Source organism: Perognathus longimembris, chromosome 1, assembly GCF_023159225.1.
Source record: "Perognathus longimembris pacificus isolate PPM17 chromosome 1, ASM2315922v1, whole genome shotgun sequence".
Classification (NCBI taxonomy): Eukaryota; Metazoa; Chordata; class Mammalia; order Rodentia; family Heteromyidae; genus Perognathus; species Perognathus longimembris.
The window spans coordinates 571,556-598,923 of NC_063161.1; the positions used below are offsets into that span (position 1 = coordinate 571,556).

The 27,368-nt window shown below is 56.1% G+C and overlaps 2 protein-coding genes across 3 annotated transcripts; one reads left to right on the plus strand and one right to left on the minus strand.

Moving 5' to 3' along the window:
* The first annotated feature begins 657 nt into the window (after positions 1-657).
* On the plus strand, positions 658-16,572 carry Tubgcp6 (tubulin gamma complex associated protein 6). Its single transcript, XM_048353723.1, has 26 exons — positions 658-1,483; positions 3,407-3,570; positions 4,165-4,375; positions 5,039-5,212; positions 6,248-6,369; positions 7,172-7,250; positions 7,431-7,540; positions 7,956-8,047; positions 8,130-8,269; positions 8,707-8,856; positions 9,635-9,716; positions 9,804-9,892; positions 9,970-10,085; positions 11,565-11,703; positions 11,989-12,063; positions 12,242-13,799; positions 13,972-14,030; positions 14,146-14,305; positions 14,393-14,561; positions 14,663-14,804; positions 14,943-15,137; positions 15,218-15,350; positions 15,442-15,655; positions 15,730-15,929; positions 16,029-16,136; positions 16,443-16,572. Exons 1-25 carry the CDS (start codon positions 749-751, stop codon positions 16,118-16,120), a joined length of 5,400 nt encoding a protein of 1,799 aa, XP_048209680.1. The 5' UTR covers positions 658-748; the 3' UTR covers positions 16,121-16,136; positions 16,443-16,572.
* On the minus strand, positions 16,207-26,344 carry Selenoo (selenoprotein O). Of its 2 annotated transcripts, none has more exons than XM_048353751.1 (9): positions 25,782-26,344; positions 22,464-22,667; positions 20,348-20,534; positions 19,451-19,581; positions 18,773-19,053; positions 17,758-17,905; positions 17,053-17,238; positions 16,785-16,941; positions 16,207-16,703 (listed from the first exon to the last, which is right to left on the minus strand). In XM_048353751.1, the coding sequence occupies exons 1-9, from the start codon at positions 26,339-26,341 to the stop codon at positions 16,539-16,541; spliced, it is 2,019 nt and encodes a 672-aa protein (XP_048209708.1). In that variant the 5' UTR covers positions 26,342-26,344; the 3' UTR covers positions 16,207-16,538. The 2 variants fall into 2 exon arrangements, with proteins under 2 accessions (XP_048209708.1, XP_048209717.1); XM_048353760.1 differs by having other exon boundaries at positions 16,548-16,703.
* Between the last annotated feature and the right edge of the window lie 1,024 nt (positions 26,345-27,368).

Genomic DNA, 27,368 nt, shown 5'->3' on the forward strand with positions numbered 1-27,368 from the left:
TGGGGGGAGTCCTAGAACTCAGCGTCTCTTGCTATCACTTGGCTTTCTGGCCTGTGCCACACCTCCAGTCCCGCGTTTGGCTGGAAACCCGTGATTTGTATGTGTCTAGGCATGCACGTGTGCGTGCGTGTGCTGGTACCGTGTTTCGGTGGGTCGTGGGGCCCGAACTCGGGCCTGGGCGCTGTCCCAGAGCGGTTTCACTCAGGGCTAGCGCTCCGCCACCCGAGCCCCGGCTCCACTTCCGGTTTCCTGGTGGCGAACTGGAGGTGAGCGTCTCACGGACCTGCCTGCCTGGGCCGGCCGTCCTCAGACCTCAGCCTCCCGAGCAACTGGAACTACAGGACTGGGTTACAGAAGAACAGCGGCGGCCGGCGAGGCCTCTGAAGACGGACAGGGCCGCGGTCGCCGCCCGCCGGGCCCGGCGCAGGCCCCGCCCCGCTCTCGTGACGCGCTTCCTGCGCGCCTCCCTAGCGTCCCGGTGGTCGCGCGGCTCGGGCGTCACTGCGGCGGGAGCGCTCGCCGCGCGGCGCGTCCCTCGTCGGGCCGCCGTCGCCGCGCGAGGCCAGGGCCCCGGCATCCACGGAGCAGTTCCGCGCGCAGGTCCCGGCGACCCGGGAGCGCTGACGGGCCGCACGGCCGGAAGGCGTTGGCGAAGTGCGCTCGGGGGTCGCCGCGGGCCGGGCGGGCCGGGCGAGGAGCTCCCGGTGGACGTGGCCTGCCCGCAGTGGCCGGAGCCGAGAGGGCCAGGATGGCCAGCATCACTCAGCTGTTCGACGATCTGTGCGAAGCCCTCCTGCCCGCCACCCGGGCTCGCCCCGGCCTGCGCTGCGTGGACCGGAGGAGGGCGAGGCAGACCCTCAAGAGGGTGGCCTACAATGCCCTGTTCACAAACCTTTTTCAGGAAGACGCTCGTCGGCCGCGGTCCAGCCTGTCCAAACTCCCAGTGAAAAACAAGGTCCTCATGATGTCCTTTGACTTGAGAGTGGGTGGCCTGGGCCCGGAGGCTGACCGCTTGGAGGAGCTCGTGGAGGAGCTGCTGCAGGCAGCCCCTGGCTGTCCGTTTGTGGAAGTGGGATCGGTGTTGGAACTCCTGGTTCAGCTGGCAGGCAGCGGCCCTCCTCAAATACTGCGCAGGAAACGAGACTACTTTAATAAAAATGCAGGTAGAAACGTTCCCTACAGAGGCTACGATTGTGATGACCTCAGTGTGTCTGAGATGGACGTCCGGTCTCTGATCTCCAGAGAAGGGTCTCTGTGTCACAGCATGATCCAGGAAACACTGCAGGTGATGGAGGCTGCTCCAGGGACCCACTTGCCCATCATGGGGCACTTTTCTTTCGGTGACCCTTGTGACAAGTTTGAGAGAGACAGTCGGGTGTCACTTTTTGGTGCCCTGGTTCACTGCCGCACTTACGACATGGATGTGCGACTAGACCTGCCCCCAGTGCCAGACAGCGCAGACCTCTCTGGACTGGCCATTAAGGTATTGTCTGGGGTTTGGAAAATGCGATTTTTTTAACCTTCTTTTTATCATAGTAAATGTTGAACAGCTTAAGTCCAGGTCATTAGGTGTCTTACCTGCCATGCCAATCTGTCATGGGGCTGAACTGTAAGAAGGGGCTTATTAGTGCTCTAGCGCTCCTACTCTTTGGCAAGGAAGAAGAGCTTGCTGCCTGTCTGCAAGCCAAGCTTGCCAACTGCAGGATATATATATATATATATATATATATATATATTATACATATATAACATATAATATATATAATATGTAATATATAATATATAATATATATTATATAATATATATAATATATATATATTTTTCTTTTTAGATGTTTTATTGGTACTGGATTTGAACTCAGTGTTGTGCTCTCTCACCGGCTGGGCTTTCTTGCTTGTCTGGTGCTCTACCACTTGAGCCACAACTCTAGTCCTGCTGGAGACAGTTTCATGAACTTTTCAGCCTGGGCTGGCTTTGAACCTAGATCTTCTGGATCTCAGCCTCCTGAGTAGCTAGGATTCTAGGCATTGTTTTCTATCTTTTTTTTTCCCTTAACCTAACAGGGTACATTACATCTTTTCTGCCCTCTAGAGCTATTACATTTAATTAAAGTGAAATAAATTCTGTTCCTTATTGCACAAGCCATATTTCAAATGTTCAGTAGCCACATGTGACAGAAATATTTGTGACATATGTACAATTTGTTACATTTTTCCATTTGTATTTTTCCCCCAAGTTATTGAGTAAATTTTCTTTTCTGTTTTATTGCTTTGCAAATCTCCTTAAAAGAATGTGCTTTGATTACATAAATAATGCTACAGCAAGTGTATATGTAGGTGCCACTCCTGGGACTTGAACTCCGGGCCTGGGTACATTGTACCTGAGCATTTTTGCTTAAAGCTAGAAAAATAAGGGAGCCACAGCTCCACTTTTGGTTTTTCAGTGGTTAAATTGGAGTTAAAAGTCTCGCAGACTTTCCTGCCTGGGCTGGTTTCAAACCATGATTCTGAGATCTCAGCCTCCTGAAAGGTTTAGTATAATTTTCTATACTGTTTTCCCCAAAATGGAATTTCCAAGCCAGGTGCCACAGTAATTTTTGGTACTGGTACCAAAAGAAAACCCAATACCATTCCCCCCTAAAGAAACAACAACAACAAAAAACACCAGAAAAACAGAAAAAGGAATTTCTTAGTCAAAGACGTTTCATAGTTACATGTTGAGGCTATATATGATGTAAAGTTTGAAAATGGTAGCTTTGCTGCCATATGTGGCTAGAAATTGATAACTTTAGTGGGTAACTTTATTTATTTTTGTTGGTCTTGGGGCTTTGAACTCAGGGCCTGGGTGCTGTCCCTGAGCCTCTTTGTGCTCAAGGCTAGCGCTCTACCACTTGAATCACAGTGCCATTTCTGGCTTTTTCTGAGTAGTTTATTGGAGATAAGAGTCTTGTGGACTTTCCTGTCTGAGCTGGCTTCAAACCCTGATCCTTCGCAGATTTCATTCTCCTAAGAGTAGGATTACAGGCATGAGCCAACTGTGCTCAGCTTAGTAGGTAACTTTAGTAATGAGTTATTTAAACAACTTACTGGTTTGGAGGGTAGGAGCGATTGTATATTTAGTACACATGTACTAGAGAAAAGTAAAATAAACATTCTGTTAGGTCTGGTGAACAAATGGAAATATGTGGATAAAAAGTTTCTGAGCGGGGGGATTGGGGAGGAGGGAAGGTGGGAGGAAAATGAGGGAGGAGGTAACACATCTGATAGAAATTGTACTCACTACCTTATGTATGTAACTGTAACCCCTCTATACATCACCTTGACAATAAAATTAAAATTTAAAAAAGGTTCCTAGAATTTTGTTACACGTGGATGGTAGTAGTTTTTTCCTTCCTGTGGTCTCCAGGTCCCCCAGAGCATGGATCAGTGGGAAGATGAAGGGTTTCAGTCAGCATCCAATTTGACTCCTGATTCCCAGTCTGAACCAAGCATGACCCCAGATGTGGACCTGTGGGAAGTTGCGCTCACCTATGAGGCCAGCAAGCGGAGGTGTTGGGAGCGAATTGGATGGTAAGGCTTTCCGAGTCTGCTAAGTCTGAATTCACACCTCCCTTGGTTTCTTTGGTGTCCATTCTGATCATAACTTGACGACAGAATTTCTGACATCACAGGTGGCTAGTTTAAGGCTGCAGTTGCAGTTCATTTGGCAAATCTTCTGATCTTGTTTGGGTTTAAATTCCTGTGGTGAGCTCTGAGCAGGGAGTTAGACATGGCCTGTCAGTGCAGTCCCAGAGCTGGGCTGGCTGGAGACCTGTTTGCCACACCTGCAACTCAGGACCCGGTAGAGTTGACTGCAGCCAGTACCGAGCCTGGCTGATGCCAACTGAAGTTGGCTGACGCACCTGGATGTATGTCTTAGAGTTTGTGAGTTGTCACTCTTAATTTTTTTTCTTCTGGTACTGGGGTTTGAACTCGGGGCCTCATTCTCGCTTCGCTGGTACTCTTACCACTTGAGCCCCACATCCAGCCAAGGTTTTTGCTGGTATGAGCCACTAGAGCGTGATGACGCCTCACTTTGTTCATTGTCACACCTGGGGAAAGCCTCCCTGGTGCTAAGGTTTACACAGCCCTTTGTTACCACCCTCTGTTGTGTCTCCCTCACAGTCCTCCTGGCCACAGAGAAGAGCCCTACCTCACCGAGGCCGGCAGGGACGCCTTCGACAGGTTCTGTAGGCTCCGCCAAGGGGAGCTACAGTTACTCAGTGGGGGTCTCCTGCAGGCCGCAAGGCCTGTGCTAGTGAAGGAGAGTGAGCTGGTGAAGGATTCACTGAACGTCCTTCTTGGAGTTGTTTCTGCCACATTTTCCCTCTGCCAGGTGAGAAGCGCTTGCTGGCTGACCTATGGGGGAGGAGCGTATAGGGTGAGGCAGGGCAGTAAGTGGCAGGGAAGGCCCACCCTTGGCTAGTTACAGACACAGCTATCCTGTTTATTAACATCCTTGTAAGTATTGAAGACGCTGTCTACAGGTATAAGTAAACAATAGAGATGTTCTTTCCTCATCTCAGGGTAGGAACGGGCATCTATCCAGTTGTCCTAAACCATTTGTGGAAAACACAGTCCTGGGCCAGGCACCAGTGCCTCATGCCTGTCATCCTAGCTACTCAGGAGGCTGAGATCTGAGGATTGTGGTTCAAAGCCAGCCCAGGAAGGAAAGTCTGTGAGACTTGCCTCCACTTGACCACCAGAAAACTGGAAGGGGCGCTGTGGCTGAAAGTGGTAGAGTACTAGCCTAGAGAAAGAGCTCAGGGACAGCGCCCAGGCCCTGAGCTCAAGCCCCATGACCAACAACATCAACAAAATAAAACGCTGTCCTGTGCCAGGTATTTTGGTACCGCTTAGAATCCCAGCACTCTGGAGGTTGAGCCAGGGGGATCACAAATCACATGAATTCAAGGCCAACCTGGGCTACATAGAGAGAGTCTTGTCTTAAAAAGCAAAACAAAAAGTCTCCCACTCTGACTTCTCTTGGCACCCACAGCCGGCTCAAGCTTTCGTGGTGCAGCGGGGCGTCCATGTGGCAGGCACCTCGCCTGAGAGCATCTGTAGCATCCTCTCCCAGGTGGCCGAGTACGGGACCCACTACATGCGCCTGAGCCACTTTTCCCTGCAGCCTGCCCAGGGCTCTGTGTGCAGCAGAGGCCTTGTGTTCCAGGTACATCTTCATGAGAACTGGGAAAAGAGAATCTCAGAGGTCTTTTTCTAGAACCCCAAGCCCAAATCTCAGGAATGGGGTGGATGGCAGTTAACTTTTTATTGTTTGGTTTGGTTGGGTTTTTCCCCAAACAAAAGGAGAGTCTATTTGTGAAAGGAAAGCCATAAAAGAAAGTAGCAGGGACTCCATCTGGAGAGGGGACTATGGATGAGTCCCTGAGTCAGGTTTACCATCTGTCATTCCACTGGACTCTGGGGCATGTATGTTCAGGCCAAGGGATATAAGGAGACAGGGGTGCCAGAGTATGAAGGAAGGAGCTTAGTGTGGGGCAGAAGCACTTACTTCCCTGTGCCCCTGTGCTCTGTATGGCGCCCTGCAGTGGGCTTCCTGTTCCGACTAGTCCATGTCCCAGGTCCCCTGGGCCTGAGCCATGTCTGCCTCCAGGAATTCCTGTTTTGTTGGGAGTCCTGCAGCTGGTTTATATGCTGGTGGGATTCTATGGGTTTGGGGTGAGGACAGGCTGTGGAGATAACAAGGGGCAAGCTTCAGGAAGCCAGGGAGTGGGCAGCAGGAAGAGCTGGTCTGTATGGCCCCTGCCAGCCCTGATGCTTTGCAGTGTTGTGGGGTTGTGGCAGACTGAAGTCAGGGTTTAGACTCACAGGCGAGGGTGCCGCATAGACTGTGAAGAAGGCCTTCCAGGTGAGAGGAAGCCCCAGGGCTGTGTTCCTTCCTGGTCACCTGGCACGTGCCACACAACAAGAGGGAGGAGTCTGGGAGTGGGAGAGCCCTGTCTGTGACATCTGAAGCTCTGTGCTGCTGTACGCTGTGTGAGGTCCTGCAGAGCCAGCACAAGGACAGGAATAGTGGTGGCTCTTAGCTGTCTTCTGCTTGGGCTTCCCCCATAGGTGCCGGCGGCTTGGACGGTGGGGCTCTTGGTCTGGGACATGGGAACACTGCCCTGTTGTTTAGTCTGGTTGTGCCCTTCGAAGGCTCCTGGCTCCCCTCCTCTTGCCCCCTTCTGCCTCTTGTCTGTAGGCCTTCACCAGCGGCTTGAGGAGGTACCTGCAGTATTACCGGGCCTGCGTCCTCTCTACTCCACCTACCTTGAGCCTTCTCACAATTGGCTTTCTCTTCAAGAAGCTGGGCAGGCAGCTCAGGTGAGCCTCAGGGAACAGATGGGGACCTTGAAGGCAGGGGAGAGCCAGCTTGTTTTCTGGCAGGAAGGACCCGGAAGGGGTCCTTGGGGCATCTGGGAAGCCCTTGGAAAACAGGTCTCCAGGTGCTGGGAGCCATGTGGTGTGTCTGCTATCTGCCCACTTCCATGGCCCCTGCCGGGGTCCAGAGGCAGGTCATCCCTTTGGTGTGGCCTCCAGTGTGCATGAGCTTACCAGTAAACAGCCAGGCAGAGAGGTGGGAGTGACGGGAGGTGGATGGAGAGAAGCGTGCCGTAGAAGCTGCACGGGGCGCTGTGGGTGCAGAGGCTGCCGGGGGACCTGGGGTAGACAGTGCCAGGCACCGTGGGTCTGTTGGGAGGGGGTGTGTGTGTGGAGCTGAGTGCAGCAGGGTGGAAGGGTCGGGCTCACGAGGGGAATGTGGTCCTCTGGGTCAGAATGGGTGGCTGTCTAGACCGGGCAGGAAAGGGCGTCAGGTGGAGCCACAGATTTGTGGTGAGACAGCCACAGACTTGGCTTGCGTGGGGAGGCGGGCTGGGTGTCATGTGGGATCTGGCAGGAAGTTCAGATCTGGTTTGATGGGGTTCAAGTGGTACTTACTTCTTTCTGTGCTGGTCCTGGGCCTTGAACTATGGGCCTCTCCACTTTTTGCTCATGGCTGGCAGTCTGCCCCTTGAGCCACCCCTGTACTTCCCCTGGTCACTTGTAAAGATGTTCCTCATCTGGTCTGATCCTGGCTGGGGACCCTGAACTCTTGTTGCCTGGTCTGATCAGCCTCTGGGTCTAGGTACCTAGCTGAGCTCTGTGGTGTTGGCACTGCCCTCCCGGGGACTACTGGAGGAGAGACCAGGGCTGCATTCCCGACTGTGAGTTGTACAGCTTTGTGGCGGCCCCTGACAGTGTCAGGGAGAAGGGGCTGCTGAGCATGCTGGCACTGTCAGGAGGGGGTGGGGCTGAGTATGGCCCTGTGGCTGCTACTTGGCTTGGTGGGGTACAGAGCACATGAGGGCCATGCACTAACCCCTCTCCCATCTGTCCATTCACAGGGAGTGAAGTTGCTGTCCTACCTCTACCAGGAGGCACTGGACAACTGCAGTAATGAGCACTACCCTGTGCTGCTGGCCCTGCTGAAGACCAGCTGTGCACCCTACACACAGTGGGTGGGGCTGTGGGCCGGCCTGGGCTCCCTGCACACTGTGGGTGGGGCTGCGGGCTGTGGGCCGGCCTGGGCTCCCTGCACACCGTGGGTGGGGTTGCGGGCTGGCCAGCCTGGGCTCCCTGCACACCGTGGGTGGGGCTGCGGGCTGTGGGCCGGCCTGGACTCCCTGCACACCATGGGTGGGGAAGGGCCATGCTGAGACCAGGCAGGTATTTCTGAGTTGCTCCTAAGACTTGCTGAGTGTCAGGGCTACACATGGCCTGGACATATGGACCGTAGCCGGCATGTATTGCTTTGTCCACCATTGTCTAGCTATGTGGTCTGGGTCTTCCTCCCCGTTGTCCACCCACTCACTGTTTTCCATGCCTGCTCTGTAAGCTTCCCACCACATTGCTCACCTTGTCTGTGGCAGGTTCATCCACGACTGGGTATACAGCGGCGTTTTCAGAGATGTTTATGGGGAGTTCATGATCCAGGTGAACCAGGAGTACCTCGGCTGCAGAGGTAGGTCTCAGCAGGCTGCTTGTGTGGGGCCTCTGCACCTGTGAGCTTGTGTTCAGGGCTCATCAGTGCCATCCCGTATTAGACAAATTCTACTGGACCCATGGCTACGTGCTCATTTCCAAAGAGGTGGAGGACTGTGTCCCTGTGTTTCTGAAGCATATTGCTCATGATGTGTACATCTGCGGGAAGACCATCAACCTGCTGAAGCTCTGCTGTCCCCGGGTGAGGCTCTGCCAGCCACACAGGTAGTGCGGAGGGGCTTGGGGAGGCCGGGACTATCCAGGGATGGCATCTGATGGGTAGATGGCGGCATGTTGGTAGCCAGGCTTCCTCTGCATGGGAGGTGGGAGATCTCACTGGGTCTCAGCTCCTTCAGAAGGGCCGTATGTGGGAGCCTGCTGGCCCTTTGCACACACACGGTGGCTTTGGATGGGGACACGTGGCAGGGCTTGCCTGTGGTGTCGCCTTCCCAGGTGGGGGACTTGCTCTTTGGAGCCACTGGAGGAGTCCCTGATTGTAGGTTTAGCAGTGAACTTTCTGAGGAAAAAGCATGTGACTGTCCAAAAGCATGCTAAAACACAGCAGCAAAGCTGTGCCGTCTTGCTCCCCTTGTCCCTGCCGTCTGTGGTGCTCACTGTAGCTCTCTCTCTCTTTGGCAGCACTACCTCTGTTGGTCTGATGTCCCTGTCCCTCGCATCTCGGTGATTTTCTCCCTCAAGGAGTTGAAGGAGATTGAGAAGGACTGTGCTGTCTATGTTGGGCGAATGGAGAGGGTGGCCCGTTACAACTCTATCAGCAAGGAGGAGAAGGTGCTTGGCTGTGGGGCTCAGAACTTCCTTTGCCTTCTGCCTCCCTCCTCCTCCTGGTCCCAGGCTGATGGACTGGGTGCAGGATGAGGGACATGGAACATGGTGGTCCTGGTGATGGGTTTGGGTGGGGCCACCAGTGATGCTTGGCTGTGTGTCAAGCAAGGTCAGAATGAATCTGGAGCCTGATGCCCAGGGGGCGGGGTATGTGTGTGTGAAGGTCAGGTAGGGGGGGTCTGTCTTTTTTTCTTGCGTTTGGTGGGGTGTGGGCCTGCACCACAGGTTTTTCTGATGTGGTGGCTTCACTGAGGCTTCCCTGGGGTACTGTAGCTGTGGACAGACCAGCCGGGGGGGGGGGGGTGGTCTCTGCACTAGAGTGGCCTCTGCATTGCCCTCTACATAGAAGAGGTGATGTGCCTGAAGCAGGGCCATGGTTCTCTGGTGTGTTCTGGGAGGACCTGTTCCCAGGAAAATTCTTGGTCTGGTGCCCAGTGTGTAGCAGGGAGAACCCAGGCAGGGGTAGACTCTGGAGGCTGAGTCGAGACGTCCCTCTGGCTCCCTAGATCCCCTCCTGTGGGACACACAATCAGGACCTCAGCTCCAGTCAGATTCCCTGAGCCGCCTCATCACCATAGACTAAAGGTCTACTGCCCTTGCCTGATATCCTGTAGAACACCTCACCTGCCAACTACAGGAAACAGTAGTCTTCCCGGCACCAGCCCCTTTCTAGACTAGCCTAGGTGAGAGGACAAAGAATTGGGATGGTTTGCTTGTTTTGCAGGAATTACGTATGGAAATTGCCAAACAAGAGCTAATTGTCCATGCTCGGGAAGCAGCATCCAGGGTTCTGAGCGAGCTAAGTGGTGAGCACGGCTTCCTGCCTGTGAGGTCTGGGGGCCACTGAGCGGGGAGCATGGCCTTCACCACGGTCTCCTTCCCTCCCCATGCAGACCGCCGGGTGTCTGAACAGATGGCCTTGGATGCTCGGAAGCGGGAGCAGTTTCAGCGACTGAAGGAACAATTTGTGAAGTACCAGGAGGTGCGTCAGCTGCCCCATGGGTGGTTCTGGGCCCTGGATTCCCCTGTTGAGTGAACAACTGTGTGTGTGTTATGTAGCGACTCCTGGCAGCCAGACAGGAGGAGCTGGATGATGACCTGAGCCCTGCCCATGAGCTCCACGACCGTGAGAAGAGACTGAAAGCCCTGGAGGAGGAGCTGGAGAAGAAGGCCAGGTGAGGCATCTGGGCTTAGAGTTTGGTTTTTTTCAGTTTATGTTTTTGTGCTGATACTGAGCCTTGGGCTCAGGGTCTCACATGTTCAGTTGGCTTTTTCATTCACAGCTGGTACTCAATCACTTGAGCCATACCTCCAGTTCTGGCTTGTTTTATTCTTTTTTATTTTTATTTTTCTTGTTAATTGGAGGTAAGAGTCCATTTAGATCTGTTTGCCTGAACTGGCTCCAAACCATGGTCCTTGATCCTCATGTCTCCGCCTCCCGAGTTGCTAGAATCACAAGTGTGAGCCATAGGTATCTGGCGAGGGTTTGCCTTAATGATGGTTATTTTACTGTTTTTTTTTTTTTCCTTTTCTTTGTGGCCTAGAGCTCACTAGGGAAACACCTCTACCACTTTATTCCCAGCCCATTATTTTATGTTTCAGTCTGAAAAGCTGCAAGCATTTGTCGAGGTAGAAAGACTAGTGGTTAGGGCCTTTGGCCATGTTCGGGAGTCCCAGCTGTCCTGCAGTGTCAGGTAGTTGGTTTGTATGGACTAGAGTCCAGGAAAGGTCCACACAGCGTGTTTGGTGTCTTGAGTCTGTCTTCTTGTTTATCAGAAACTGTTTATTTTAAGCCAGTTGTTGGCCCAACAGGGAGAGATAAGCTATTTACCTACCCTAGTTTGCGTGTGTGTATACATACATATGCATGCATATGCGTGTACATGGGATCACACTTGCCGATAAGGGGCTTGAACTCAGGGTCTTGAGTGTTGTTCCTTAGCTTTTTCACTCAAGGCACCAGCTTTAAGAAAGCTCAACTTCCACAGTTTCACTTCCAGGTTTTGGTGGCTAATTGGAGTCTCAGGCTTTCCTGCCTTGGCCGACTTTGAACCGTGATCTGGCTAGGCTTATGGGCATGAGCCACTGACACCTGGCTAGTGGAAGCTCTTGATGGGAGAGGTTGGTCCCTTTTTGTTTGGCACTATCAGATACTCAGCTATCCCAGCCTTAGACATTGTGCACATGAGGAGTGTGCCTTGTGCACAGCGCATGCTAGGAACGTGTGCGCATACATGAGTGGATTATCTGTTTACAGATGGTCAGCCAACAGCCCTGCAGGTAGGAGGTTCGATCACTTGGTTGTCATTGGTTTGGCTCTGTGTACTTTTTGCATCAGTCTTCAGGTAGGAAGTACTTACTGTGCAGCTTAGAAAACAAGGCCCGGGCTCTCAGAGCTGAGGCCTCAGCTCCCTGCTCTTTCCCTAGCATCAGTTTTTGTGTCTCTTGGTATTTGTTCAGCAGACATTTCCCAACTCATGTTTGGGCATTTACTAGCACCACCCAGTCTGGTGGGCAGAAAGACCTGTTGGCTAGGTGCTGCGGCTGCTGCTGGAAAGAGGGAGGACCCGTAGAGGATGCCCACTAGGGGGAGCCACCCCTTGGTTCAGTGCAGATGGAGTGGTTATCATGTCCTCCCTGGTGTGTGACTTAAGGCAGGCGCTGGTGGACCATTATAGCAAGTTGTCTGCAGAGGCAGCTCATCGGGAGCAAAAAGCGCTGTGGAAGATCGAGAGACACCGCTTGGAAAGTGCGCGACTTCGCTTCCTCCTAGAAGATCAGAAGCGAATCCAGGTATAGGCGGTGGTGCGGGGTGCCAGCTCTTCCCTGGGTACCATGTGTCAGAGCTCCTTGGAATCGCGAGTACACCCCTGTGCCTGTGTAGTGCCACAGTTCTCATTGGTTTGCGGTAGGGCTGTAGTTGTCTCTCATGCATGAGGAGCTGGCGCATGCTGACATTTGCTGTGACGTGGGCTCCCATTCCAGCCCCAGCTGGCTTCTGCTGGTGGGTGAGGGCGTCATGTAGAGGTCGGGCTGGATTCCAGCTCTGCTCTTTACTTGGGATGGCTTGCATTTCAGGGGATGCTGAGAGACCGGTCTGAAGCTGGTCAGCCCCAGGAAATGCTGGATAGTCTCCCCATGGCACATGCCCAGGTGAGAGGCTACCGTACGACACCGAGCAGCGCCAGCGCTCTCAGCCGGATGCCCTGATCTGACTGTGTCCCATGTCCCTTCAGTACTTGTTGAATATTGGCAGCATTTACAGAGATGGGCTTGGGGATGAGGGTGGATGGCTGGAGGGAGGCAACACTGGGTCCAACATGTGTTCCAGGTCACATCTCTGGAATCTGAGCTCCGTGATGAAGGCTGTGGCCACGAAGCAGGTCCCACAGAACAGCAGGCCAAGCAGGACTGCCCAAGTAGGCCACGTTCACCCACACCACAGCCCCTCATGGCTCAGACAGTGGGGGCTGATGGCTCCATCTCTGAACAGGTAGAGGGGGCCGAACCATTTTCTGCTTCCCTCAGCATTGCAGACTTCTTGCTTGTGGAATCAGGGTCTGAGCAGGCTGTGCAGGGTGGGGGAGCCCCCCTCCTAGAGGAAGCACTGCAGACCATCTGCTCAGACCTCACCCCTGCAGTGCCTGAGCAGGCGCCCATAGTGACTGCTCCTCACGCCACCCCACTGGATTATGACTTCAGTACTGTCTTGAGGCCAGCTGTGGCCACTTCAACTTCACCAGGGCTCTTGCAGGCTCTCCAGGGTGGCTTAGGCAGTGTACCGAAACTGGATGATTGTGCCTATAACACCCAGAAGCCTCTGCCTCACTTGCTCAGGCGTGTCATCCCTGAGGCAGATAGCAGTCAGCCCATGCAGCAGATTCTTGAGCTTATGGTGGAGGCTACTGCACCCACAGAGGACTGTCCTTCTGGCATGGCTCCGTCCCGGCCACGTTGGAACGTCCACGGACATGCATCGGATGCCAACATCAGCGTTGGGGAGAACGTGTCTGACGTGGCTCCGTCCCGGCCACGTTGGAACGTCCACGGACATGCATCGGATGCCAGCATCAGGGTTGGGGAGAACGTGTCCGACGTGGCTCCGTCCCGGCCACGTTGGAACGTCCACGGACATGCATCGGATGCCAGCATCAGAGTTGGGGAGAACGTGTCCGATGTGGCTCCGTCCCGGCCACGCTGGAACGTCCACGGACATGCATCGGATGCCAGCATCAGGGTTGGGGAGAACGTGTCCGACGTGGCTCCGTCCCGGCCACGCTGGAACGTCCACGGACATGCATCGGATGCCAGCATCAGGGTTGGGGAGAATGTGTCTGACGTGGCTCCGTCCCGGCCACGTTGGAACGTCCACGGACATGCATCGGATGCCAGCATCAGCGTTGGGGAGAACGTGTCCGACGTGGCTCTGTCCTGGCCACATCGGAACGTGCACGGACATGCATCGGATGCCAGCATCAGGGTTGGGGAGAACGTATCCGACGTGGCTCCATCCCGGCCATGTCAGAACGTGCACGGACATGCATTGGATGTCAGCCTCAGGGTTGGGGAGAACATGTCAGATGTGGCTCCTCAACCACATCAGGACACCCCTGAGTGCACCTCTCAGTCCTGCAAGATTCTGGGGGTGCTTTCTCCAAAAACTGAGCCCCAAACCCCCAGCTCCCTGCAGAGTCCTTGCCACATGTTCCAGTCAGGCCCTCCCCTGGAAGCACACAGCTCTGCTCTGGAGTGTGGGACACAGCTGCCTGAAGAAATGGGGCCTGCCACCTCTCCCTCAAGCCCAAGTATTGTGGAAGGCAGCTTGCAGACCAAGCCCCCTGCTGTGGCTGAGCCCAGGGTTCCAGAAGACCACATTCCTCAAGAGCCAGGTCAGAGGGAAGCCGGTGGTCAGGGTGGGTCTGTGTGGCTCAGGCTGGGGGGTGCTGTGCGAAGCCACTCCTGGGGCTCATTAGCGAGGGCCCAGCAGTGTTAGGGAGGTTGTGGAGGGACTGCCCGGGCTGGCCTCATCGTATGCTTCCTGCTGTCCCCGTGTCTGCTTAGGCCCAGGGGAGAATGGAGACAACGAGGACCTGTCTCCAAGCCTGTCCAAGAACTCACAGGTGAGGGTGGACGGGGGACAGGACCATTGTGTGAGGGTCCCACACAAGTAATACAGGAGCCTGGGAGCCATGTGCTGGGTAGGAAGATGGTGCCGAGAGACTGGCCTTTTTTCAGGAAGAGACAGTGAGCCCAGCTAGCCCAGGCCTTGGTGAGGAGGTGGAGGACACGGATGCGGAGGCAGAGGCCCGGCGCCGGGAGGAGGAGCAGGCCTACCTGGCAGGCCTTGTCAGGCTCTATCACGTGGAGCCATACCCGGACAACTACGAGTCCCTGTGTGAGTTGGCTGGCCGTGGCGGGCAGGCAGAGCGGAGCTGTGGGCTGGTGTGCCCTCAGGCGACCGAGTCCATTCTGTAACCCACAGCAGAGCCTCCTCTTGCCCACCTGGTGCACCACGTGCTTCCCCGGGCCTTTGCCCTCCCTGTGGACCCCCAGATCCAGTCAGCTGTGGATGAGACTGTGGTCCAGCTGAGCGAGCTGCTGACGTTGCCAGTGCTCATGAAGCGCTCCCTCACGGCACCCCTGGCTGCCCAGTGAGTGGCGCCTGCCCCCCCCCCCCCCCCGCGCCTGTCCAGCCAGCCCCGCTCGCCCCCCCGCTCTTCCCCTCCCCCTGACTCCAGACTCCTCCCGCCAGCGTCTCCTTGGTGAACAAAGCTGCAGTCGACTACTTCTTTGTGGAATTGCACCTGGAGGCGCACTTTGAGGCGCTGCGGCACTTCCTGCTGATGGAGGATGGGGAGTTCGCCCAGTCCCTTAGCGACCTGCTCTTTGAGAAGGTGACCGTGGTTGGAGTTGGGGTGGGGCTGGCCCATGGTGACCAGCACCCCAGCAATGGCATGGCCTTGGGCAGCAGTGGCCAGCCAAACCTCTTGGTGGGCTCCTGGGACAGCGCTGCTCTCTCTCTCCTGCTGCAGCTCGGGGCAGGGCAGACCCCCGGAGAGCTGCTCAACCCTCTGGTCCTCAACTGCGTCCTGAGCAAGGCGCTGCAGTACAGCCTCCACGGGGACACCCCACACGCAGCCAACCTGTCCTTTGCCCTCAAGTACCTGCCCGAGGCTTTTGCCCCCAACACCCCGGATGTGCTGAGTTGCCTGGAGCTCAGGTACAAGGTGAGCGGTACCCTGCTGTGGGTGTGTGGGAGGCCTGTCCTGGGGGGACAGGACAGGCTCTAAGTGGGGTTCCCGAGCAGGTTGACTGGCCCCTCAACATTGTCATCACGGAGAGCTGCCTGAGCAAGTACAGCGGCATCTTCTCCTTCCTGCTGCAGCTGAAGCTCATGATGTGGACGCTGAAGGACGTCTGCTTCCACCTCAAGCGCACAGGTGAGCGCTGCCCGGGCCGGGCCTGCCCCCCTGGGTGTGGCTTGAGGCCGCGGGGCCACAGGCTGCCCGTTCACCGTTTGCCCTCCACCAGCTCTGGTGAGCCACGTGGCCCGCTCTGTGCAGTTCCGCCAGCTGCAGCTGTTCAAGCACGAGATGCAGCACTTTGTGAAGGTCATCCAGGGCTACATTGCCAACCAGATCCTGCACGTCAGCTGGTGCGAGTTCAGGGCCCGGCTGGCCGCAGTGGGTGACCTTGAGGAGATCCAGCGTGCGCATGCGGAGTACCTGCACAGAGCTGTCTTCCGGTGAGGCGTGGGGCCTGAGCCTGGGCATGCCCCGAGCTCCTGCCAGGCAGCTCACGCACAGTCCTCCCTCCTAGAGGCCTGCTGACAGAGAAGGCAGCACCCGTCATGAACATCATCCACAGCATCTTCAGCCTGGTGCTCAAGTTCCGGAGCCAGCTCATCTCTCAGGCCTGGAGCCCCACCAGTGGACCCCAAGGCGTGGAACACCCCAACTTCGCTCTCATGCAGCAGTCCTACAGTACCTTCAAGTACTATTCCCACTTTCTCTTCAAAGGTAAGGCCTCCTTGAGGCAGAGCTGGAGGGGGCAGGCAGAGAGGGAGCCAGGCAGGAGCCTGAAAACCTGTTTTATGCTTCCCGCCCCCCCCCCCCAAGTGGTTACCAAGCTGGTGAACCGAGGCTACCAGCCCCACCTGGAAGACTTCCTACTGCGAATCAACTTCAACAGCTACTATCAGGATTCCTGAGGCTGGCCTGACTAAGGTGCCATCTTGCTGGGTCTCCTGGGCAGGGGTATTGGTGAGGAAGGGAGGGTAGAGTGAGCACACAGACAGGCCAGAGAAGCTGCTGCTTTATTTGGGGGCTTGGGAGATGCATTCAGCTGGGGCTAGGCCTGGCTAGACAGGCTGTTGAGTCTGTGCAGGGCCTAGCCCTCTCCATCCACCTCATCCTTAAGCACGAGGCTGAGCTCTTGTCCTTACGCAAAGCAGCTTGGGTCAGGGTAGTGCTGCTGAGCTGGTGTCAGACAGAGAAGGGTCAGGTCCTGACTGGAGATCTCTGCCGCCATAGAGAGAAAGCCCGGGGCAGCCTGGGCCGTCTCAGCAACTCAGCGGCACCTGGAGGCCTCGGGAGACTCAGGTCTGTGAAGAACGCCACCGGAGGCCACTACGAGGATCAAGTCACGCAGAGCTCTGCTGCCCAGAGAGGGGGCTTGCTGCTGTAGGAGCACTGCCCGCCAGACGCCGCATCAGGGCTCGTGGCCCCCAGCTCCTCAGTGGCTCCCCCCTCTCTGTGGTAGGGGGTCTCCAGCAGCTTCAGCACACGCTGCACCTGGAAGAGGACCAGGTGAGGGATCAGAGGCCAGGGCAAGCGCCTTCCCAGGAGTGAAGCGGGGCACAGGCCTGTCCTCACCTCTGAGAAGTCTCCATTCTCAGCAGCCTCAATGGCCTTCTGGGCGATGTAGTTCCGCAGGACGTACTTGGGGTTGTTCATATGCATAACCTGTAGACGCTCAGCCTGCCAGGCGGCAGCATCGCCAATACCCTCCTTGTCCTTGTCCAGTCGGGCTCTAGAATTACATCCCAGTGGGCTTTCGTAGCAGGCACGGAGCCTAACATGCCACCTCATGGCTATCAGTGGCCCCTGGCGGGCCTGGGGCACTGAGGAACGGGGCACTCACCTGTACTCGTGCAGCCAGGCAGTCCAGTGGTCTTCGTTTCGGCTCTGCAGCTCAGCAGGGCTCAGCTGCTCTAGCCGAGACTGTTGCTCCATGTGCTCCAGCTCCTTTGTGACATTCGCCTGGGTGCCAATGAGTGCGAAGAGCTGTGGGTTCGACTGCGCCAGCATCAGCATCATGGAGAGCTGCCTGCACAGAAGGGCAGTGGGGAAAGCGCCTCAGCCAGGAGCAGCAGGCGGACAGAGCCTGACTGGCTGTGAGGCCTGCTCGCTGGGGGCCCAGGGGCCGGGGGAGGGCACCATCTGTGTGGTATCTCCAACCACACACTTTCGCCCTGCTTGTAGGGCAGTCACAGTCCTACTTCCCACTAAATTCCTTCCTGTGTGACCAGCCTGTGGCTTGTTTTTATTTGAAAGCCTCAACAGCTCCTTGTCTTACCCTGGTGTGGGAGCACTTGACACCCTGTGCTCGTCCTGTGGGAGAGGGTGCAGCAAGGCATGGCTCTTGCCAGGTCCCCCAGCCCTAGACAGCCCTTCCCTGTCAGCATCTCTGTCCTCTACACCGGGAGACCCAACACTGTAGATAGGCTCTGACTGCACTGACAGGCTGCCCGGGGCCTTGGGTGTACAAGCTAGGACTCCTGCTGTCTCCCGTGAACGCATGTCAGTGTCCTTGCTCTCTGCAAACAAGCTCCAAGGAAGCACCCACCTGGGGTCCATCTGGGGGCGGAAGGCAAGCTTCAGCTCCTCCAGGGAGGCGCACTGCGAGGTCAGTGCTGTCAGGAAGTCCGCCAGGCCTGCCTCGGGCTCCACTGGGAAGGCGCTCAGCACCGAGAAGGTGTTGGTGAAGTCAGCACCTGGAACATGAGCCGCCGAGGTGTGGGGAGGCAGCACCAGGCCCTACGCCTCCTCCCTGTGACTCCTCACCCTCCTTCCTCCGGCGCTGTGAAGCCTCAAGGGCCATCCTGGATCCTTTAAACTCAAGCAGTTTGGAAGGAGAAGAGATACAAAGGAACATTCTGGCAAACATCTAACAAGGATATCGCCTTTTTTTCCAGTTCTGGAGCTTGAACTCCAGGCCCAAGCTTCTTTTGCTCAAGGCTGGTGCTCTACCACAAGCTACAGTGCCACTTCTGGCCTTTTCTGTGGTACTGAGGAATAGAACCCAGGACTTCATGCATGTAGGCAAGCACTCTACCACTAAGCCACATTCCCAGCCAAAGGATGCCCACTTTTGTTGCCCCAATTCGAGTTGTAGTCAGGGCCCCCAGGTATATTAAGTGTGTGACCCAGTAATCCCAATTACAGACCTAAAAGAAGGAAAGCAGAGATGCTAATGTTGCACTTAATTTTCAAAGCTGCACCTTATGTGGTTAAAAAGATGAAGACACCAAAGTGTAGAATTTGTGTTAACTAAATGTCCATCCGTGTAATAGAACACTCCACAGTGTTACAAAGGAGTCATATTCTGATGATGCTAAGTGACAAAGCAATCATGAAGGGACAGATTCTGTGTGAATCACTAATGTGAGAAGTTCTGAGAGTAGTCAGCTTCAGGGACGGCAGCAGTGGGTGCCAGCCAGGGGGCATGGCTAGGGACTTAATGTGTAAATGAAGTTTATTTGGGAAGATGATGGCCACACACCCCAGAAATATATCCAGAAATGGCTAAGTGGGTAGTGTGTCCAGCCACAGAGCAAGTCCAGGGCAGACTACTGGCTCACCAGTCAGGTGCATCGTCTCCAGGAGCCTGGCCACCAAGGCCCTGTCCTCCTCTTGCTCCACTCGCACAAGGCCCAGCTTCCTGCGCATTTTCTGCAGATAGTGCTTCTGGAACTCGGCATCAAACTCCTCAGCAATGATGGCCTCACCCAGGGCAAGCGGCAGCTCGGGCTCCAGTGCTTCGGCCAATTTCTGCAGGTTCCACTTGCACACCTCAGGCTGCTTGCTGTATGCATAGCGCCCAGCATTGTCGGAGGCATTGCACACGTGGTCAGGGTCGTACCTGCCACATAGGCGAGAACCCAGAGCTGTCAGGGATGCATGGAGAGGGCAGACCTCGAAAGGCCAAAGGCTCTGCCTGATCCTCTCAGCTCACATCAAGGACCCCGGGATGCCCAAACCAATGCCTGCACTCTCAGCTCTCCTGAGGACAGTCACGCTGCCCTCCCAGCAAGCCTTTGGGTGCAAGACAGCCCTACCTGCTCCCACCCCTACATTTAATCCACTTTCAGCGGCAGCAGCAGAGCTCTGTTCTGAAGCTTTTGTTGGGCCCTCAAGAAGGTTTCTATCCACAAGTGGTCGAGCAGATCCTGCTGAGGACTAAAACGCTCCCCAAGCACCCAGGCCTGCACTCCCTGCTTCCCCACCACGGGCCATCTGTCTTGGCAGGGAGCACTCACCTGTCCAGAAAGCCAAAGGGCCCATAGTCAATGGTGAGCCCCACGATGCTCATGTTGTCCGTGTTGAGCACGCCGTGGCAGAAGCCAACACACTGCCACTCGGCCACCATCCGGGCCGTTCGCCTCGTCACCTGGGGTCATGCGGATCCTGTTGGCTCCCTGGGGTCCCATCCATACTAGTCCCGTAGCGACCCTCCCCCACCTGCCTTGCCCTGGACACCAGCAGTGAGTGGCATCCACACTCTGTGGTGTGTGGAACCTGGCTCTGTGTACACCTACTTGTGCTCACCCTTTGAGGCTTTTACCCAAGCCAGAAAAAAATCAGGAAACTCAGACTTAAGCCCAGGAGCTGACTTGGAGCAGAGGAGTGACCTGTCCTACAGTGGGCTCCACAGACAGTGCTCAGCACCGTCTTCTGACAGGCTGCATTGCTGCTGCCCCGTGGATGCTGCAGCCCAAGCCACGTGGCCAAGCAGCAGACTTGGCCCTGGGTGCAGCAGCACCTAAGTATATGATCCTGAAGAAAAGATCCTGTGCCTCGTTCTCCCCACATGCCGTCCTGGCCTGACCCTCTCGCCTTCCCATGCTCTCGGAGGCCCGTGTCCTCCACTGTGGGGCTGTGGGTTAATGGGCACCAGGTTAGGTTGCGCTGCGCGCAGTCTGCAGTGGGGCCGGAGCCATGGCCGACTCTGGTGGTGAACTTGACTCCAACGGGGGCAGTAAACGCGGTGACCCACACAGGCACCTAGCACCGGTGCTGGCCCGTGGTGATGTGTGGCTGAAGCCAGGCCAGCATGTCCACTCGCCACAGGACGCAGGCCACACTGACTGCTGGGCGGCAGGTGTAGCTTCTAGCTGCTGGCTGCAGGGAGGGCCAGCATCTGGCCTCGTACTCACCTCCCGGAAGAAGGCAGCATTCCTCTGCACACGGCTACTCTCGCAGGGGTGGGCTGCGTGGATCTCAGGAAAGAAAGAGCTGATCACATAGTTGAGCATTTGGATCCGGATATCATTTCGCCCCACACTGGGGCCTGCACGCCCCGTGTGCTCATCAGAGGGCTTAAAAATCTCAAAGGATCCAAACCTGGAGGAAGACCCCATGGTTTAACAAATAAGACAGTCTGGTCCCTTGTAAGACTCACCGCGGAAGAGCACCTTGCTCACACAAGGCAGAATCCACAGGGCCAGCCAGCAAGCTTGCTCACAGCCTGCGGCAAGGGTGAGAAGTCACAACAAACGGCACACCCAATGCCACGTCCTCTGGGCAGGCATAGGCAGCTGTCCACAGGAGGGCACCGGCACCAGGCCCAGCTGGACACATCTGGTTGTCACTAGTGACACCAGTGACAACCAGGCCTCCAGACAGGAGGCTCCGAGGCAAATGCCCTAGGGTGTGAGCTGAGGAGCTGAGGCCCCCAGAGCATGGCAGACCTCACTCTGGCTCCCCACGCCCCGCAGGTCAGAAATAGGCAGAGACCAACAACAGACAGGAGAACGAGACCACCCAGCTGTCTCCTGCCAGCCCTGGAGTCAGGGAACCAGCCTGAGAGTGCTGGATACCACAGGGCGCCCGTGGCTTGTGCCTGCGACCCTAGCTACTCAGGAGGCTGAGATCTGAGGGTCCAGGTTTGAAGCCAGCCTGGGAAGAAAAATCCTTGAGATTTTATCTCCAGTTAACCACCCCCAAAAACAAGTGGAGTTGTGGCTCAAGCCTTGAATGAGAAAGTTAAGAGACAGCATACAGGCCCTGATTTCAAGCCCCAGTACTAACAACCCCCCCCCCCCCAAAAAAAAAAAAGAGGGGCTGGGAATACGGCCTTGTGGCAAGAGTGCTTGCCTAGTATATGTGAAGCCATAGGTTCGATTCCTCAGTTCCACATATATAGAAAAGGCCAGAAGTGGTGCTGTGGTGCACATGATAGAGTGCTAGCCTTGGGCAAAAAGAAGCCAGGGACAGTGCTCAGGCCCTGAGTTCAAGCCCCAGGACAAAAAAAAAAAAAAGAAAGTGGAAACCAGGCCAAGGTGATGGCAAAGACAGGAGACAGCCAGGAAGGGTCCAGCAAATGGGCATCTGGTGACTGAGAAGGAAGATCATGACCACAAGGTCTAGAACACATCAGTGACTTCAACCTACCTGCCTATCTACCTATTTTTTTGCACTGGTTCTGGGGCTTGAACTCAGGCCCTGGGCACTACCTCTGAGCTTTTTTTTGCTCAAGACTAACACTACCACTTGAGCCTCAGGTTTACTTGCTTTTTTTTTGGGGGGGGGGGGATTGTGGGGCTTGAATTTAGGTTCCTGAGCTCTTTTGCTGAAGAGCAGGGCTTTACCATTTTGAGCCACATCTCCACTTCTGGTTTTCTGGTGGTTAATTGGAGAGTCTTACAGTCTTTCCTGCCTGGGCTGGCTTTGAACCATGATCCTTGGATCTCAGCCTCCTAAGTAGCTAGGATCACAGGTGTGAGCCACCAGTACCTGGTCACTTCAGCTTTTGTTATTGTTGTTAATTGGAGATAAGTCTCAGACTTTCCTGCCCAGCTGTCTTCAAACCTCGAACCTTACATCTCAGCCTCCTGAGTAAGATTACAGGCGTGAACTACCAGGGCTGGCAGCAACTCTTTACTTATAGTGATGCTAATCAAGGCCTTTTCCTTGGTCAGTTTTTCATAAACTCCCAGGAAACAGTGCTGCATCTGTGCCTTCCCATGGCTCAGCGCTGAGCTGTCTGGCCAGCTCGTCTCCTCTCTTCTGGCTGTAATGAGGCCTGGATGGGACAGGGAGGGACCAGACACAACTGTCCACACGTGACAGGACCTCAGCTCAGAGTTCCACGGAACTCCCTCTGTACCGCATCCCTCCCAGCAAGCGCAGAGCATCTACTGCATGGCTTTGACTTTCCGAGAGACCAGGGCTGCATCCAGGTACTCATTCCTATGTCCGACTGCAATTCTGACTGGGTCTCCCAGGACTCCCAAGCAGGAGCAGGTGGACAGGCCTGGGCCCCGGTGTTACCTTATAAAGGTGGGGGCTATGCGTAACACAACCGCACACTTTTCATATCTTGGATTACCATCATAGAACACGTCGCGCACCACCGTGGACTCAGAGGTGACACAGGCCCCCGCCCGGGTAGTGGGGACTCCCAGATGGAACATGGCTTCGCTGCACAGGAACTCACGGATGCTCGATCTCAGGACTTTGCGGCCATCAGCCTGTCTGAAATCAAACAGAGGCCTCTGAGGGGCTGGACAGTGGTGTACATGAAGGAAAAAGTTCTCCAACATTTGCCAATGGAGATGGTCCTTGTGTGGTCCGATCCCGATGAATGCAGACAATGACATAATCCCAGTGCTGCGCAAGTGTGGCAGCTACGCACAGCTTGCAGCACAAGCTGAAGCCTACAGTCACTTCCAGGAATTTTATTTACAGAAGTACTCATGATAATGCACATAGACATCAGCACTGAAAGGGATGCACTGCTCGGCTCTCAGAGGTAAAGGGCTGCATGGACTTGGCTCCAACGCAAGGGCAGAGAGGAAGGGTAGAGATACCAAGATGCAGACAGGGCAGAACATGAAAGGAAATGCTGGGACCCCTGGACCTCTAAAGGCTCATCCAGAACCGAAAGCAATCAACAAGTGAGTCTGGGCTGTGTACTGGTCTGGCCTTGGCAATTTAGAAAGTTCTTTCTCAGGTATAAAGACCTATCACCTGGACACTAGGGCTGAAAGGGGCCCAGGTATACCTGTAGCCACAGGTGTGAATGTGGGGTGCTCTTGGACTGTGTAGACCCTGATGGTGCTGGATGAACTTGGACCTCCCCGTCACCTGAACCTCACTGAAAGCAAACAAGGTGTAACATCTGTGGAGACCCATGAGGTCAGGCAGGGCTGAAGCTCCCTGAAGAGCCTCTGCCTGCTCAGGGCTGCCTTGCTCTTAGCTGTCCCCTATTGGCCTTGTGCTAGATTTTCCCAGGATGCTGGCAGGGCCTGAAGCACCGAGGTTGCACGCCTTCAACATCGCTCCATCTGGCTGTGGATGCTCAGCCCAACGAGACTGCACATGTTGAAGCAGAATTCAGCACAGCACGTACTAACCTAGAACCTGGCAACAATGATCCTGAAAACACTGTGTGCATGTCCCACAAGCTCTGTGGGGGGACAGCCCTCTGAGGCCCTTGCTTGCCCTGCAGTTCTAGCTTCTATTTGTGACGCTTGCCCTTAGCAGAAAGCAGGATGCTTTGCACTGGGATAGGGGCCCACCTGGGGACTCTTGAATTTGCTGGTGGTGGTGGTGGGGGGGTCTGTCTTGAAGTCCCAGCAACCACAGTAGACATAGGCAATGAACCACCTGATCACCCCCAAAACTACAGCTACAGGTTTCAGCAGCACTGGCCCAACAACTACCTCAGCCCCTAGCTTCAGGGCTTGGAATGCCATTGGGCAGAGAACTGTAGACACCAGGGGCCTTGGGAGGCCCACATCAAAGGAACCCTGTCCTCTTAAAGGAAAAGCATTTGAGAGAGCTCAGGTCTGCAAACACTGGAAGCCTCAAACTTTCACATAAAAAGCACCTTCCATGGCTGGTGACTGCAGTAGAAGAGTGCTTGCCTAGCACATATGCAACACTATGTTTGACTCCTATCACCGAAAATAACACATAAACCATAGTCTAACAGCAAATTATTCTCACAGACTTGTCTTTATAACTGGCAAGAATAAATCATCATCAAAATACAAACATGGACGCTCACAAAATGAGTGGCTCCAGGCTGAGGCACCTGTCCACTGTCACAGGACAGATCCCTCCACATGGGCTGCTGGAGGAGGGTGGCTAGGCTGCTAGGTAGGGCTCAGCGAACTTGGCAGAGGGGCTGAATGGCTGAGTGGGGCTGAAGAGGAATCAGTTATCCTGGGAATCTTGCCTGGGAGAAAAAGATGGGACCTGATGGAGGACAGTGGTAAGTTAAAGGCAGGAGAAATGAGGGGATGAAAGGCATGGACTCATGGGCAGGGAATATGGCCTACAGTAGAGTGATTGCCTTGCATGCATGAAGCCCTGGGTTCAATTCCTCAGCACCACACACAGAAAAAGCCAGAAGTGGTGCTGTGGCTGAAGTGGAAGAGTGCTAGCCTTGAGCAAAAAGAAGCCAGGGACAGTGCTCAGGCCCTGAGTTCAAGTCCCAGGACTGGCAAAAAAAAAAAAAAAGGCATGGACTCAGAAGTCTGATCACAGAATGCCAGTTTACGTGTATTCATTTCAGGCATTCAACAGTATAGATAAGTGGGGGGAGGGGGAAGGGGAGTATGAGGGACAAGGCAACAAACAGTACAAGAAATGTATCCAATGCCTAACGTATGAAACTGTAACCTCTCTGTAAGTCAGTTTGATAATAAAAACTTGAAAAAAAAAACAGTATAGATAAGTGAAAAACAACAGGCGCAGGGCATTAGTAGCTCACGCCTGTAATTCCTAGCTGCTCCAGAGTCTGAGACTTAAGAGGATTGGGGTTTGGAGCAGGCCAGGCCACAAACGTTCATGTGTCCCCATTTCAAATGAACCAGGAAAATTCTGGACTGAATGTGTGGCTCAAGTGGTAGAGCACTAGTGCTAAGAAAGTCAAGAGTGAGTCCCTGAGTTCAAACCCCAGTATAGGCACAAACCAACCCCCCAAAGAGAACCTATAGGGATATGTGCTGTCAATGCTTAGAAGACCAAACAGTAGTGGGAAGAACTCCCCGGGGCCTAGGTATCTAGATCTGGACCAAAGCCTGCCTTGACTGCGTGCCCTCCATACAATCACACTGCCAACCTTACAGGTAGACCAGAAAGGGCTGCATGGTAGAATGCCCACAGGGAGGGTGGGCCTGATGAGCAACTGTCTGCCAGTCCCCCAGGAGGCAGGCTGGGCATGTCGGAGCAAGGGATAACCCAGGTGGAACGTCCATCAGCCCACCGCTCCACCTCTGAGCACCGGCCCTCTGTCCCTGGTCTGACTTGTGGAACGGGCTCCAAAGTCCTGGACTTGTTTATGAGAACAGCAGGAGCAGCTTGGCCAGCTGTCAAACTGTGCTCGTGAAAACGTGAAAACGCTAGATGCTGCGGGGGAGCAGATGGATCCCTACACCTTGCCCGGGGATCCCGGCCACGCGCTTCCTGGCCTTCCTTCACAAGGCAGCTCCCTCCGCAGGACGCTGGGCCTTCCACGTCCTCCTCCCTCTAGGACACTCTTCCGGGTTGGCAGTTGGCCCCCAACCGTGACACAAGTGAGCACTGCTGGGCACCTTCGCGTCCCACGCCCGGGTGTCCCCGCCTCCCCGAGCCCCGCACCTGGAGAAGGGCGTGGGGCCGGCGCCCTTGAGCTGCAGCTCCCAGCGCTCGCCGGCCGCCGTGCACACCTCGCCCAGGTACATGGCGGCCCCGTCGCCCAGCTGCCCGGCGAACTGGCCGAACTGGTGCCCGCAGTAGCAGTGCGCGGCCGGCTCGACGCCCGGCAGCAGCGCGTTGCCGCTGAAGAAGAGCGCGGCCTCGGCCTCGGCCTCGGCCTCGCGGGCGGCGGCGTCCAGGCCCAGCAGCGCCAGGGCCGGCCCCGACAGCGCCACGAGGCGCGGCCGCTGCAGCGGGACGGGCCGCGCGCGGGCGAAGCAGGCCCCGGGCACCCGGCGCGGGGCCGACGGCGCGCCCTCGGGCCCCGGGGGCGGCGTCTCCACCGGCAGCTCGCGCAGGGCGCGGTTGTCGAAGCGCAGACCGGCCAGCCAGCGCGGCACGGGCTCCATGGCGGCGGCCCAGACGGAGCGGGGCGCGGGCGGCGGGAGCGGGCGGCAGAAGGGCACGAGCCGAGCACCGGCCGCCGCGAGCAAGGGGCCAACTGCAGGCCCGGCCGAGGCCATTCGCCCCGCCGCCGCCGCCGGAAGCCCCGCTGCCCGGACCGGAAGCCCCGCCTCCCGCGCGGCACGGCCCAATGGCGGCGGGCGCGCGCGCCCCGGACGCCAGAGGCGTGGCTCCGATTGGTGGGGAGCCGTTCCTCGCGTCCGTGGGCCGCGACCGCCGCGGGCCGGGCGCCGCGCTCCCCGCGGGGGCCGGCCGGTGCCCCCGAGCTCTGGCCGGCTGGCACGGGACCGGCCGGGCTGCGTCGAGCAGGCTGGCACGCCGAATGACGATCCCGAGCGACCGCCGAGGTGAAGCCAAGGTCAGCCCGGACCGCGCTTGTTCAGACGGGGTGGGACGTTGGGGCCCCACCGACGGTGTTCCTGGGACCCTCGAGTTCCGGGTGGGGCTGGCCGGGGGACGAGAGTCAGCAGGAGCCGAGAGCAGGCCAAGGCGGAGGCCAGAAGCCTGGGCCCCTGCCCCCAGAGCCACCTCCCGGGCACTGCTGTTCCTCCCACAGCGCTCTCTCTAAAATGAACGGACGCGCTCGCTTCCCTATTCAGAGTGCCCCTGTCACCCACCGTCCCTCATGATGGGGCACCAGTTCCCTCTGACGGTGCTCAGAAACTTGGCAGGTGCCTGTAGCCCAGACGCTCTTGACAGGGCTGGGCAAGCTGGGAGCAGCCCATTATGCACGTTGGTAGGATGAGGGAGCTGTAGTGCCCTCCCCTCACCCAGCTCCTGAGTAAGATCTGAGACCCATCACTGGGCCAAGGGGCCCTGGACAAATGCATAAACTCCCTCCGTGTGCAGCACTCTGTTCCAGCCCACCTCCAGTTCTACACCTCAGTGATCCATATCTGGAAACTTTCTCCTGGGGCCACAGTGTGGACTGCTGAGACCCTACGTTACCCCAGCTCTGTCACTTGGGGCCCGTGGAACCATGGTGAATCTTTTCTACTTTCTGTGCATGGGGTTGGGAAATGTAGAAGGGATGACATGGTAGGGTAAATGGCAGTCGCCAGTGCGGGAGCCCTCTGCTGCACCCAG

Coding starts and splice junctions, on each gene's coding strand:
- Tubgcp6 (XM_048353723.1), top strand. CDS start 749: ATGGCCAGCATCACTCAGCTGTTCGACGATCTGTGCGAAGCCCTCCTG. Junction 6,370..7,171: donor AAGCTGGGCAGGCAGCTCAG/GTGAGCCTCAGG, acceptor CTCTGGGTCTAG/GTACCTAGCTGAGCTCTGTG. Junction 15,930..16,028: donor TTCCCACTTTCTCTTCAAAG/GTAAGGCCTCCT, acceptor CCCCCCCCCAAG/TGGTTACCAAGCTGGTGAAC.
- Selenoo (XM_048353760.1), bottom strand. CDS start 26,341: ATGGCCTCGGCCGGGCCTGCAGTTGGCCCCTTGCTCGCGGCGGCCGGT. Junction 19,054..19,450: donor CCCTTTGGCTTTCTGGACAG/GTGAGTGCTCCC, acceptor CCTATGTGGCAG/GTACGACCCTGACCACGTGT. Junction 17,906..18,772: donor GGAGACGATGCACCTGACTG/GTGAGCCAGTAG, acceptor CTCATGTTCCAG/GTGCTGACTTCACCAACACC.